The 12,388-nt window shown below is 39.3% G+C and overlaps 1 protein-coding gene across 1 annotated transcript in view; it reads right to left on the bottom strand.

The window, feature by feature from the left end:
- Positions 1 to 10,431: 10,431 nt before the first annotated feature.
- Positions 10,432 to 12,388, bottom strand: part of CDC27 (cell division cycle 27) — a 110,297-nt gene continuing 108,340 nt past the window's right edge. The window contains exon 16 of the mRNA XM_012655228.1: positions 10,432 to 12,032. Coding sequence (XP_012510682.1) covers positions 11,950 to 12,032 — 83 coding nt within the window. The 3' untranslated portion in view covers positions 10,432 to 11,949. The remainder of the gene's footprint in view (positions 12,033 to 12,388) is intronic.

Below are 12,388 nucleotides of genomic sequence, written 5' to 3'. Positions count from 1 at the left end.
CCTGAGCAGCAAAATGTGAGTCTGAACCTTAGCGTAGCTCTGAAGCCCACAATCTGGGGCCTGAGACAAGTTGCTTAGTCATTGACCCTCTCAGTTTCCTCATCTGAAATGAGGATGGGCTGGGCGCGGTGGCTCATGCCTGTAATCCCAGCACTCTGGGAGGCTGAGGTGGGAGGATCACTTGAGCTCAGGAGTTCAAGACCAGCCTGAGCAAGAGTGAGACCCCAGTCTCTACTAAAAATGGGAAAATTAGCCAGGCGTGGTGGCGCACACCTGTAGTCCCGGCTACTGGGGAGGCTGAGGCAGGAGGATTGGTGAGATCCCATAAAAAAAAAAGAAAAGAAATACAAGTAATTTTTATATATTACTCTTACATCTTGCACCTTTGCTAAATTTGTTTACTAGTTCTAACAGTTTTGTGGATTCCTTAGGATTTCTTACATACAAGATCATGTCATCTGCAAATAAAGATAGTTACATTTCTTCCTTTCCAATTTGTAGCCTTTTATTTCTCTTTGCCCTGGCTAGAACTTCCAATACAATGTCAAATAGGAGTGGCAAGGGTGAACATTCTTGTCTTATTCCTGATGTTAGGAGAAAAACTTTTGGTCTTCCATCATTAAAATTAAGTATGCTGTTAGGTGTGGGTTTTTCACAGATGCTCTTTATTGGATGGAGGAAGTTTCCTTCTGTTCATTTGTTGAATACATGTGCTATATTTTATGCATTTAAAATGTTATTTCAAGAAGGGATTCATAGGCCTTATGAAACTGTGAAAGCATCCCATGGCACAATTAATGTTAAGGGCCCCTACTATGTGGCAACGTCTTCTGAGGTTGAGCGGCCACTGTAGAACAGGCCTGTGCTTCTCTAGTTTGTCACAATCTCTGCCATCCTCTGTAACATCTTCAGTACTGGGGTGCTATGGACTGGATTGTGTCTCCCCCAAAATTCATATGGTGAAGCCCTAAGCCCCAGTGTGACTGTATTTGGAGATAGGGCCTTTATGGAAGTAATGAAGGTTCAATGAGCTCAGAAAGGTGGGACCCTGATCCTATAGGATTAGTGTCCTTATAAGAAGAGACACAAGAGAGCTCTCTAGCTCTCTGCCATGTGAGGACACAGTGAGAAGGCAAGCCAGGAATAGAGCCCACACCAGAAACTTGACCCTTTGGGGACCTTGATCTGGACTTTCCAGCCTCCAGAACTGTGAGAAAATGTTGTATATTTTTTAGGTCACCCACTCTATGGTATTTTGTTATGGTGGTCTGAGGAAATTAAGACACTGGACCTGCATCACTCAATTTTTGTTACCTGCTTAGCCCCTTGACAGCATTCTAGTTTGTGACTCTTGTTTAAGTGATCATGAAGCCAAAACTGGTTAGGAAGCAAAATCAAGACAGATTTAAAAAAAAACAAAAAACAAAACATTAACAGGCTCTAGCCTCCAGAAGATGGAAGAAGAGCGGAGGAAATGGAAGTAAGGAAGCAAGAAAGCTGAATGCTGGGAGCCAGAGTTTCAGCAATGGCGCTGCTCCAGGGCCTGGGGGGCCCCCTTGCATGGTCATGGGTGGGGGCTGCTGTAGCTTGGAAGGTCATTGGGTTAAAGAGATTGAGGAAAGATGAAGCATAGATGTTGGTGACGGAAAGGAAGATACACACCTAGGTGCCCACACCATAAATTAACATGGAATGGATGGGAGGTTGGTGGATGATGGATCTGAGGTCTCGTAGCTTGATGACGCGGCCTCAGAAGGAAGAGATTGTACATGGGGGTGGAGGAGTGAAGGTCTGGGGGCAGCAGTGGGGAGCTATGAGAACTCTACTCTCTTTTCAGCATAATCCCCGTCCACACAAACCTCAAATCCAGTAATCCTCTTCTCTAGAAACAGTGCTCCCTAAGGCCAGGACAACTTCTGTCTTGTTCTTTTTTGTGTGTTTTCACCTGTTGCTAATCACAAAGTCTGTTTAATCATTCTCATTTTATTGTTCTTCATTTGCACAGAAAGGGAAAGGAATGAGGCTGGGGATAAAATGTGGCTTCTTGCAACTGTGACAATCAAATACCCCGGACTTTAAAGAACAGTTCATATTTCAGGCATCCCGAGCCTTTGTAAAAAGTTGAGTGTTCGGTAATACGTCCTGAATTTTTGTTTTGCAATATATGGTTATTATATTTATAATACCTCTGGAGTGATCCACTGGGGATGGATGCTATGTTTTCGTTTTGTTTTGTTTTTAGGTAAGAAAGTACAAAATTTATTTAGAATGAGAAAAGAAATCACAACAAATAACTGGAGATTTTAGGTCTTTTTCTTTTTGAATCAGAAATGCTGGCATAGAAATGCTTATGCAGAAATACTTCCTTATCAAAACTTAGCTTCTTCTATCTGCCTAGAACATTCTCTAACTCCTAGCCATTCCCAGCCCTCACAGTAGCCCATGCAAGTAAAAGAAGACCTGTAATTTAAGCAACATAAGCGTCATCATGAATCTGCCTCTGGAATGAGGGGCAGCTAGTCCAGTATGGTAGGTAGACAGAACTCTAAGACAGCCCCAAGATTCCCAGCTGCCTAGTTAACACACCCTGTATAGTCCTCTCCAGCCTTCTTGAAATTTGGATTAGAAATTCTAGAGTTCCCCAAGGGCAATCCTGTATGCCTTCCTCTTTCTAAAATTTCTGCCACTAATCTGTGCCTAAGTGGGCCTAGGCCAGGCTGAGAGGTGCTTAAGATGAGAGTCTACAAGAAGGCAAGCCTTCTGGGAAAAAGTTGGGGTGGTGGGACTGTGGGTCCCTGGGACAGCCCATTCTTTTTTTTTTCATACAAAGTCTCACTTTGTTACCCTGAGTAGAGTGCCCTGGCATCAGCCTAGCTCACAGCAACCTCCAACTGCTGGGCTCAAGCGATCCTCCTGCCTCAGCCCCAGGAGTAGCTGGGACTACAGGCATGCGCCACCACGCCTGGTTTATTTACTTATTTTTTAGAGACAGAGTCTCGCTATGTTGCCCAGGTTGGTCTTGAACTCCTTGCCTCAAGCAATCCTCCCACTTCGGCCTCCCAAAGTGTACAAATTCTTTATACTTTAGGAGTTATTGGCCTTTTATCTGTACATGGGCAAATTTCTTCCCAGTTTGTTATCTGTCTTATGGCTTTTGCCATGCAAAAGGTTTTTATTTTCATGTAGTCAAATTCATCAACATTTGTCCTGTTTTTTTCCAATTTAAGGTGACTTTCCACTTTCGCATACGCTTTTTAAAGGATATTTCTTTTCCTTTAGCTTTGTGGCTGTTTTTTGGGGAGACTTCAGCAGTGGAAAACCTTTAATTTCCATTTCCTGACCTTTCGCAACAGTTTGGTATGGATGTGGGCCCCCTTTATTCCAAATCATTCCATTCACAAAATTTCTAATTTGAGTGCTCTCCTTTGTCGGTTCTGCCCTCATGTGCAGTTTAAAGATTTTGTTGGTGGGGTGGGAGAAAAGCTTGGCGTGCCTTGTTTCTCTTCTTTTAGTCTCACATTTCCCCTTTTTCCTTTCACTACCTCTCCTCGTAACCGATTCTCCTCCAGAAACACTGCTTCTACCAGGCTGCCCCTCCTGGTCCTGCACATTTTCAAACCCTTTCCCCAAAGCCAGGGTATAATCTGCCAAGTCATAACCTGTGTTCAGTATTCTGCACTCATTTCACTTTTTTTCCTGGAGATTCTGCGCGTCCTCTAAGTCCTTTACTCCATCCTGCTCTGTCCCATAGAGTGCTTCAACCTCTCTTTCTTCACCCTCCACACCCACAGAATTATTATTATTCATGCAGGATCCCTGTTGTGAATTTTTTCCTCTAATGACAGGTAATTTGAAGTTGCAGTGTTCTGGTACTGAAGGCATGAGCCCGGTGTAGTTTTTACTCGTTCTACTTGATTTTATGGTTATTTTGAGTGGGTGAGGGACAGATTTGTATTAATAATTAGGCTACTGCTGTTGTTCTCAGCCCCAGAAATCTCAACACGAATTTCTTAACACATTTCAGAACCTAGTCATGATGAAAACCACTGAAAACTAGCAATAGAAAGGAGGTTTCTTAAATGATGTTATCAATGGTTGTAAATGGTAGTTGGAGCATTGAGAATGGCAATGAGATTAGCAAAGGTAACATATTGTACATTAGTGGTTTTAGATTGTATCGAGTTGAAAGTAAATGTTAAATTTGAGAAAATTAGGAAGAATTTTCTTTAAGATTGGGACTAAAACTGTTAATGCTCAATATAATGTTGATGATCCTGGCATGGCAAAGAAAAAAGGCTAGTCACGGTGGCTCATGCCAGTAATCCTAGCACTTTGGGAGGCCGAGGTGGGAGGATTGCTTGAGGCCAGGAGTTTGAGGATGCAGTATGTAATGCATCTGTGAATAGCCATTGCCCTCCAGCCTGGGCGACACAGCATGTCCCGCCATGTCTCAAAAGAAAGAAAAAAAGAAAAAGAAAGAGGAAAGGAGTTATTTTATACAAGGATTAAAAAAATTAACGTCATTATTTGGCGTTAAATATAACGGCTTAAACAGAAACTCTACAAATTCTTAGAATACAAAGTTCATGAAGTCGAATACAAGATCAACTTACAAAAGCAGTAACTCACTTGTAGTAGTGGCAGGTGCCCTGGGCTGCTGAGCCGACAGCCATTCCCCTTCTTTGCTAACAAAATCCCAGTTTCTTTGTGTCCAACCCTATTACATAAATCATGATTCACCTAAACCAATCATGGCAAACCTATTCTTTATTTTTCTTTTCTTTCTTTTTAAATTTTTTGTTAGAGACGGGGTCTCACTGCTGCCCAGGCTGGAGTGCAGTGGCTATTCACACGTGCATTGCGCACTACACCCTTGAATTCCTGGGCTCAAGCGATCCTCCCACCTCAGCCTCCAGAGTAGCTGGGACGCGCCACTGCCCCCCAGCTCTACCAGATTCTAATTTTACCAGCATCCTTTGCAGCTAGGGATGGTTATATGACCCAGTCCTGGCCCATAATATGTAAGCAAAAGTTTGCCAAATTGTTCCTGGTAAAAATTTTCTTCTTTTTGCAAATGCCTTGGTTTCTCTGAGCTTTAGTTTCCTCTTGTATAAGATAGTTAACACACATGCCTTACCTTCTAAGACTGTAAAGATGAAATGAGATTATTCTCATATCAAAGAGCTCTATAAATGCTAAATACAAAGCAAATGCTAGGATTATTTAAGATACACAAAAGATTATGGGCACAGATGTGGCATCAATGGGTCTAAGTGCTGCAAGCTGGCAATAAGTTTGAGTGCTATTATTTACAAGAAAATCCCTTTACTCAATCAAATCTTTCATTATTAAGAAACTAAGAACTACTGCTTAAGTTTGCTTCTTGTGTAGCACCTTGCTCAGTGATGTATTAACTAACGAAGTACTGAGAAAAATTTAACAGCTCAGACAACATATTCTTTGAGTGATCTGAAGATGGTCTGCCAATCCGGCTGTAAGTTCTAGATCAGGGTCATAAAACCTTTTCTATAAAAAGTCAGGTAGTAAATAGTAAGCCTTTGCAGGCCATACAGGTTTGGTGCAACTATTGAATTCTATCGATGAAGTGAGAATACAGTCATAGACAATATGTAAACAAACGGGAAGGGCTGTGTTCCAATAACATTAAATAGGCCAATGGGACAACTGGCCCGAAGGCCACAGTTTGGCATCCACATTCCTGTTCTAGATCAAAAGTTCACTCTTCTACAGCGAACTCGTCTCACAGAAATCATGTCTTGAGACCAACTCAGTTTTCTGTGACATCATCGCCACTCAATTAATAAGATGGTATATCTGCATAGTGCTTTAGTTTTTCAGAGAACTTCCAGGATGATTTATCACATTAGATCCTCACAGAAGTTCCTTGTGAGAAAAAGAGTAGATCATCTTTGTATTGATGAGGAAAAGGTTTAAGTGAATTGTTCCAGGCCAGACAGTTACTAAGGGGCAAAATCTGCATTTTCTAGATATTGGTTTAGTGCATTTTAAAAATACATGGTTACAAACCTTAATTCTACTCCATTGTTCTTCTTAGATTCTGGAATTATTCTTATTCAAACTTTGGTGAAGTGGTATTGTTACCAAAAGTTCGGCCCTTGTCCCCAAGGCCGCATCAGAAGCAGAAGGACAAGTGGTTAAAGAGGAGTTTATTAATTTGCTGGCAAATGAGGATGGAGACACTGTCTGAAATGCCATCGTTCTCCTTCTGAGCAGAAGTATAGAGCTTTTAACGGTTCTTTTTTTTTGAGACAGAGTCCCGCTTTGTTTCCCAGGGCTAGAGTGGAGTTCCGTGGTATCAGCCTAGCTCACAGCAACCTCAAACTCCTGTGCTCAAGCGATCCTCCTGCCTCAGCCTCCCAAGTAGCTGGGATTATAGGCACGTGCCACCATGCCTGGCTAATTTTTTCTGTTTTTAGTAGAGACGGGGTCTCGCTCTTGCTCAGGCTGGTCTCGAACTCCTGAGCTCAAGTGATCCTGCCGCCTTGGCCTCCCAGAGTGTTAGGATTACAGGCGTGAGCCACCGCGCCCAGCCTTTTAAAGGTTCTGATTCATCCCATCTTTGATTAAGACAATCTCTCAACCTCCACCTGGATTAATTCCATCTTCAGCTAAAATGGTCTCATGACTTCCACCCAGACAATTCCCTTGAGCCATCTCCTGTGGCACAAAGAACAAAAGACATTCCTTTGCCCCTCCTGACCACTGGACTGAAGCAGGGATGCAGGTCCTAGTTCTCCAAAAGGAGTGAGGGATATCTTAAAGAAATAAAACATTTTTGCCATTTTTTTCAAGCCATTTCTTGTTATATATTCCCCCGTCAATATAACCCTTCCATATCCATGGGAGGGGAGGTAACTACTCTGTTACAGTATATATTTTTTTGCTTTCTTAAAAATGGTTTTATAGGCCAGACGCAGTGGCGCATGCCTATAATCCTAGCACTTGGGGAGGCTACAGCGGGAGGATCATTTTGAGGCCAGGAGTTCAAGACCAGCCCGGGCAACATAGAAAGATCCCATCTTTACAAAAAATAGAAACATTAGCCAGGCATGGCATGGTGGTGCATGCCTGTAGTTGCAGCTACTTGGGCGGCTGAGGCAGGAGGATTGCTTAAGCCCAGGAGTTTGAGGTTCCAGTGAGCTATGACACCACTGCACTCTAGCAGGGGCAACAAAGAGAGATCCTATCTTAAAAGAAAAAAAAAGTTTTGTGTTACACATTTTCAAGATCTTTAATTTTCTCTTCAAATATAGCTTTTAGCCTCAAGTTGAAAATTCTATTTAGATGGCGCTGACAAAGACTCTCTCCTTTAACCAAAACTTCAGTCAGTCTCCTAAGTCCTTTTTGACTAGGCTTGACCTCGGTCGGGCTTCCTTCTCTGTCCTTGTAGAATCCAGCTGGAACAGCAATTCTGCTGTATCAATTTTTCAAAAAACCTCCACCCTTGATATCTTATCAACCTGGCCAGCCTTCAGCAATAATGCTATGAAGTAATTTTAGGCAGAAACTCCTTATCCTTGATGTTTTCTCTTATTAATTTTCCATCCACTGACCCCAGCCTGCTGCTTGGATAAAAATCTCCACTTGTCCCTACTGGAGTCAGAGTTGAGTCCCATCTCTCTCCCCTAATGCAAGACCCTGCTGCAGTGGTCCCTACACCTATGTCCATGACCCCCTCTGAATAAAGTTCTGCCTTATCATTTTTAGCAAATGTCATAAACAAATTTTTCTCTAACAGTGTTGGATATAAAAAGAATGCTTGCGATGGGAAAAATTGGTAATGAAAAGGGCAAGAACTGAAAGAAAATTGAAGATTTAATTTTCTATTTTAAATTCTAGTCACTCAAAGAGGGAAAATACACTTCCAATTTCAGTGTGAGGAGAGTAGAGAAACAGGATACAAGTCAAAGCCCCATATACAAAGGACTAGCACATGATAGATCTGAATGTATGATTAGTAATAAAGTTTCCTCTGTCAAACCTGGACTTCTATGATAGTCTATGGTAGACTACGTATTTAAAAATGCTAGCAAGGACACCTAATAGTTAAGATTAGATATCACTTGAAACATCCAGAGGAAATCCAAAACCAAATACAAGGTTTTTAAAACACAGTAATAGGTGTCCACCTCTATCATTAAATACTGAATCTGTTTTCTTTTCTGTAAAATGTAATAATTTTTTCCTGAAAATACTGCCCACAAAGCAAGTAACACAATATGCAGGGCAAGGTCTCACTTAACGTAGCTATTTAACAAAGTTTGCACTTATGAAGAAAAATAAAACCTATACTGACACTTCACGAACCACGAGTTAGCAGCTAAACAAGTCAAAGAACAGTTCCATGCCCAAGCTTCTATTTATCCTTGTTCAGCTGGCGGTAAATGGCAGGTCCTAAGGAAGGGAAGTTTATAAAGTATGAGTTGTTCCCTCGAATCTGCCCAGCTCACCCCACTTCATGTGTTTTTCCCAGTTACTGCCCTTTTCTCAAGTCTGAATAAAACCATTCAGCTCTCTACACTTTCTCCAAGATACTAAAAAACGAAAGGATTTTCAAACTAAGATAAAATTTAGTTTCTATACTTTACTTCTTTCAGATCTTGATTTTTAAAAACAGATTCTGATTGGAACAAAATAGCTTTGTGTCCCTTTTAAAGGAATTTCAGAAATCACATGATCAAACAGTAAGCAGTTGACTTGCAAATTTGTGGCTGCTGGTAAGGGGCTTCTGTAGTTTGAAAAAATATATTCTAAAAATTACCATTGTTTTTGTCATAGTATTTATTTTAAAATTCCAAATAATACTAAAAAGAGTATGAGCATTTAAAAAAATTAGAGAAACATTGCCCTAGACTTTTGTGGAACATAGAACTGTAATCTTTCATCAGTATTTTGCTGTGCCTGACTATAAAAATACAGATGGCACAGCTCTTCTATAGCTTTAACAACTTGATTATAAACTGCTTTCAAAAGTAATTTATTTGGATTTTCCCTATCCTTTAATGAATTGCAAATATATTAACAGAAAAGACTCCCCCCCAAGACTGTACAATTTCTGAAATAAGTCAGGAAAAGCAAAAAGACACAAAATTACATTGTTTCAACGCAAATAGAATACACACATCACACCCATACTTGCATTTTCCCAGGTTTTCACAAAGAAAACGGGTCACCGTATTTCTCAGTGAAGATCCGTACTATACTCTAATCAGAGACTTCCAAACTTTTTTCTTTAAAAAGAGCATTTTTAATAGACTAAATACTGGTTATCACTGAGTTTTTGTTTAAGGTACAACAGCAGCATGGTTCAAATGTTACTTGCAGTTCTTGGAAAAAATAAAAATTTTAAAGTAATGAAATACAGAAAAAGTAGGGACCACCTTTCATTATTTTGAGTACCATTGTTCTCTTGAAAAAATATTCCAACCTTCTAAAATCCCAGAGTTAAGAACCATTTCCAAGGGGAAAAATAAATCCAATGCCACAACATAACTTCTGAATAAAAGTGTGCGTGTGTGTATATATACATGTATGTATATGTGTGAAACAGAAAAAAGGATGTCAAAGTACTTAGTATTTTTAATTTCCTTCAAAGTAGCTTCTGAAATTTGAAGCAAACATTTTGCTTGACCAAAATATGTTCTTCTGGTTGTTTGATCCCCATTCATGCAAAAAAAAAGAAAAAGAAACGAAGGAAAAAAAAAAAGCCAGAAAGAGTTACTAGGTGGAAAATAAGGCTTCAAATTCTAAATGTCTTTGAAAGTAGGTATGAGGAAAAACGAAATCAGGCCAAACTCGGGCTGAAAGTGTCCCTCAACCAGCCATTGCCATGGTGTGCCTTTCACAACTACCTTTTTATTCTTGGTCTCAAAATCAGTATCAGAAAAGACTTGCAACCTCTGGCACAAGACATAAATTCCTAGTACAAAAAGATACCTAATTATACTCTAGCAAATTATGTTCTAAGCTTAGCTTTCCCCAGGCTTTGTAACACAGAACTCAGGTGGAAGCTTTCTATGAAACTCTAGATTTAATACTGTTATACAACTGACTTATGATTTGCCAATTAAAAAAAATAAAAGAATCTCAAATTAAATATTATAGAACTAATGGATAATAAAATGGAATATTTGTTAGAATTCAAGTGCTAGCCTCTGGGAATTTCTAATAATATTCACTTATTCCCAACTTTTCCTTTTCTTTATCAATTATTCTTTCAGACAGCACATACACATAGATTTAGGTAGGAAATTTTGTTAAACACCTCTCTGGCACCGAATACCTAATCCAATACTCTGACTTGAATTAATTTATAATGGTATCTAATCCATGTTCAAATAAAAAGGTTAACAGTAAATGATAGAAAATTACTGAGTCTACAGGCTAAAATTTTTTTCACATCTCTTGTAATCCACCTTATTTTCACAGCTTCACTAACAAATACAGATAACCAATAGATAAGTTTGTCCTTCATCGAATAATCCAAAATAACAATTGTAGGCCTGTCATTCTTAAGAAAGTATAATTCGTTATATTCTGACATTGGCACTTAATAAAATGTTAACAACTAAAGTTTCTCTAAAAATTTCAAACATTACAATAAAGGAGATACACAATTTAAGACTGTTTAAATCTGTACTGTGAAATTCTGATAATTCCCATTTTATATGCATAATTAGATCTTTAAAATCATGGCCATTTCCCAAAGACACCAACCTATTATGACAAACTCAGGAAAGAACTTGTCTTCTTCATAAGAACGTTTTTTTTCCCCACCTAAAAATTTCCAACATCCTCAATACCCGATCACTCTCAGTAAACGTTTTGGTGACTCACATTAGTGAAAATAATCTGAAGCAGAGAGCCAAAAACAATGGAAATTACCTCAACCAAGGGTAATCACACATTCTTGCACTCGGCTTAAACACTCAGAAAAGTCAAAGGGATGCTGTCTTGAACAAATATAGCTTCAAGGTTATGGTACAATTCCGATTGTATTAAGGCTTTCACTATCATGATCTCTTAAAGTCTCTCCACTTTAGTGTTCTCATAGTGATTCTTATGGTGATCTTACACGGATATTAAGGGCCTTGTGTTGGCTTTTCAGTGGGGAACCACTCTGTCATTTCTGAATGTTAAAGGTGATCCCACAGAGCTCAAAGAGAAGAGGCAATATGGTAAGGACCAATTTTAAAGTTTGCAATACCAAGACAACAATGATCAACACTTTGAAGCAAGATGAATAAATTAAAATTCTTGGTTAGACGTTAAAGCATTCTTGCCAAGAATAAGTATACATTATATGGAGGGATATTTGATTCCTACATACGAGTCCCAGTATGCCCATGACATTTGTTTATAGGAGACACTGCAAGTTTAAGGTAATTTACATTCCTTGGCAATCAAGTTACTGTTATAGGCAATGTCTTTTATTGTTCCATCTGGCACTTGCTAACACCATTCTTGAAGAACCTAGAAATGAAGGTCAGTCACTCTGTTTATCAGGAACAGAACCAAATAAAAACAAATTTTTGGAAAAATGACCAAGAAATTCTGGTTCATCACTGTTTTCCATATCTAATGGTTCCTTCAAGATAAAACATAACTCTTCCTTCCATGACAGCTTTCCAACAAAGGGAGATTAAAGAAAAAAAGAAAAGAAAGTTCCCCACCCTTCCCCCCTCAATTGTCATTCATACTGGTAAAGGAACCAGTCTTGTTAGCAGCTAAATATTGCACTGCCTTTCATTCTGTGTATAGTCAGGGTCCATTGAAAGTGGCACACTCATGGTCTAAGTGACGGATGATGACAATGCCGGCTTAAGAGTGAAGACTCAGTATATGGAGGGACAAGAAACATGTCAGCACTAGTCACACATCCAGTTGCAAAAGTCTGATTTCCAGAAGTTAAAATTCATCACTTTCAGCTGCATGAAGTTGTGTGTCATCTGCATCTGTCATGCTGCTCTCCTGGGATTCATCTGTTCCCACTTTAAAAATAAAACAAAAGTCTATAGTAAGGTATCTGGCAAATATAACTTGTTGGTTTATGAGAATAAGGAAAACTGTATTCTATTCAGAAAGATAAGACCCTAAATAAAGTCCCTTAAAAATCCTGATATCCTTTAATAAAATGCAATTCAAGTTCCTTATTTTACAGCAGGTCTGAGAAGATTAGTTTATTGCATTTTACCTTTAAAGTTTTAACTACTAAAACTGCCTCTCCCTAATGAATTCCCTATTCCTACCCTAGGAATTAAAACTAGCTAGCTCTCTAGACATAAAAAAAGACTGACATTTCTTTCCCCAACCTCTAAATCATTGATTCTACTTTGAGGATACTCCC

This window comes from Propithecus coquereli, unplaced genomic scaffold (assembly GCF_000956105.1).
Source record: "Propithecus coquereli isolate 6110/MARCELLA unplaced genomic scaffold, Pcoq_1.0 Scaffold469, whole genome shotgun sequence".
Lineage (NCBI taxonomy): Eukaryota > Metazoa > Chordata > Mammalia > Primates > Indriidae > Propithecus > Propithecus coquereli.
Note: the sequence above shows the minus strand (reverse complement) of the source record. Positions and strands in the feature narration are given on the sequence as shown.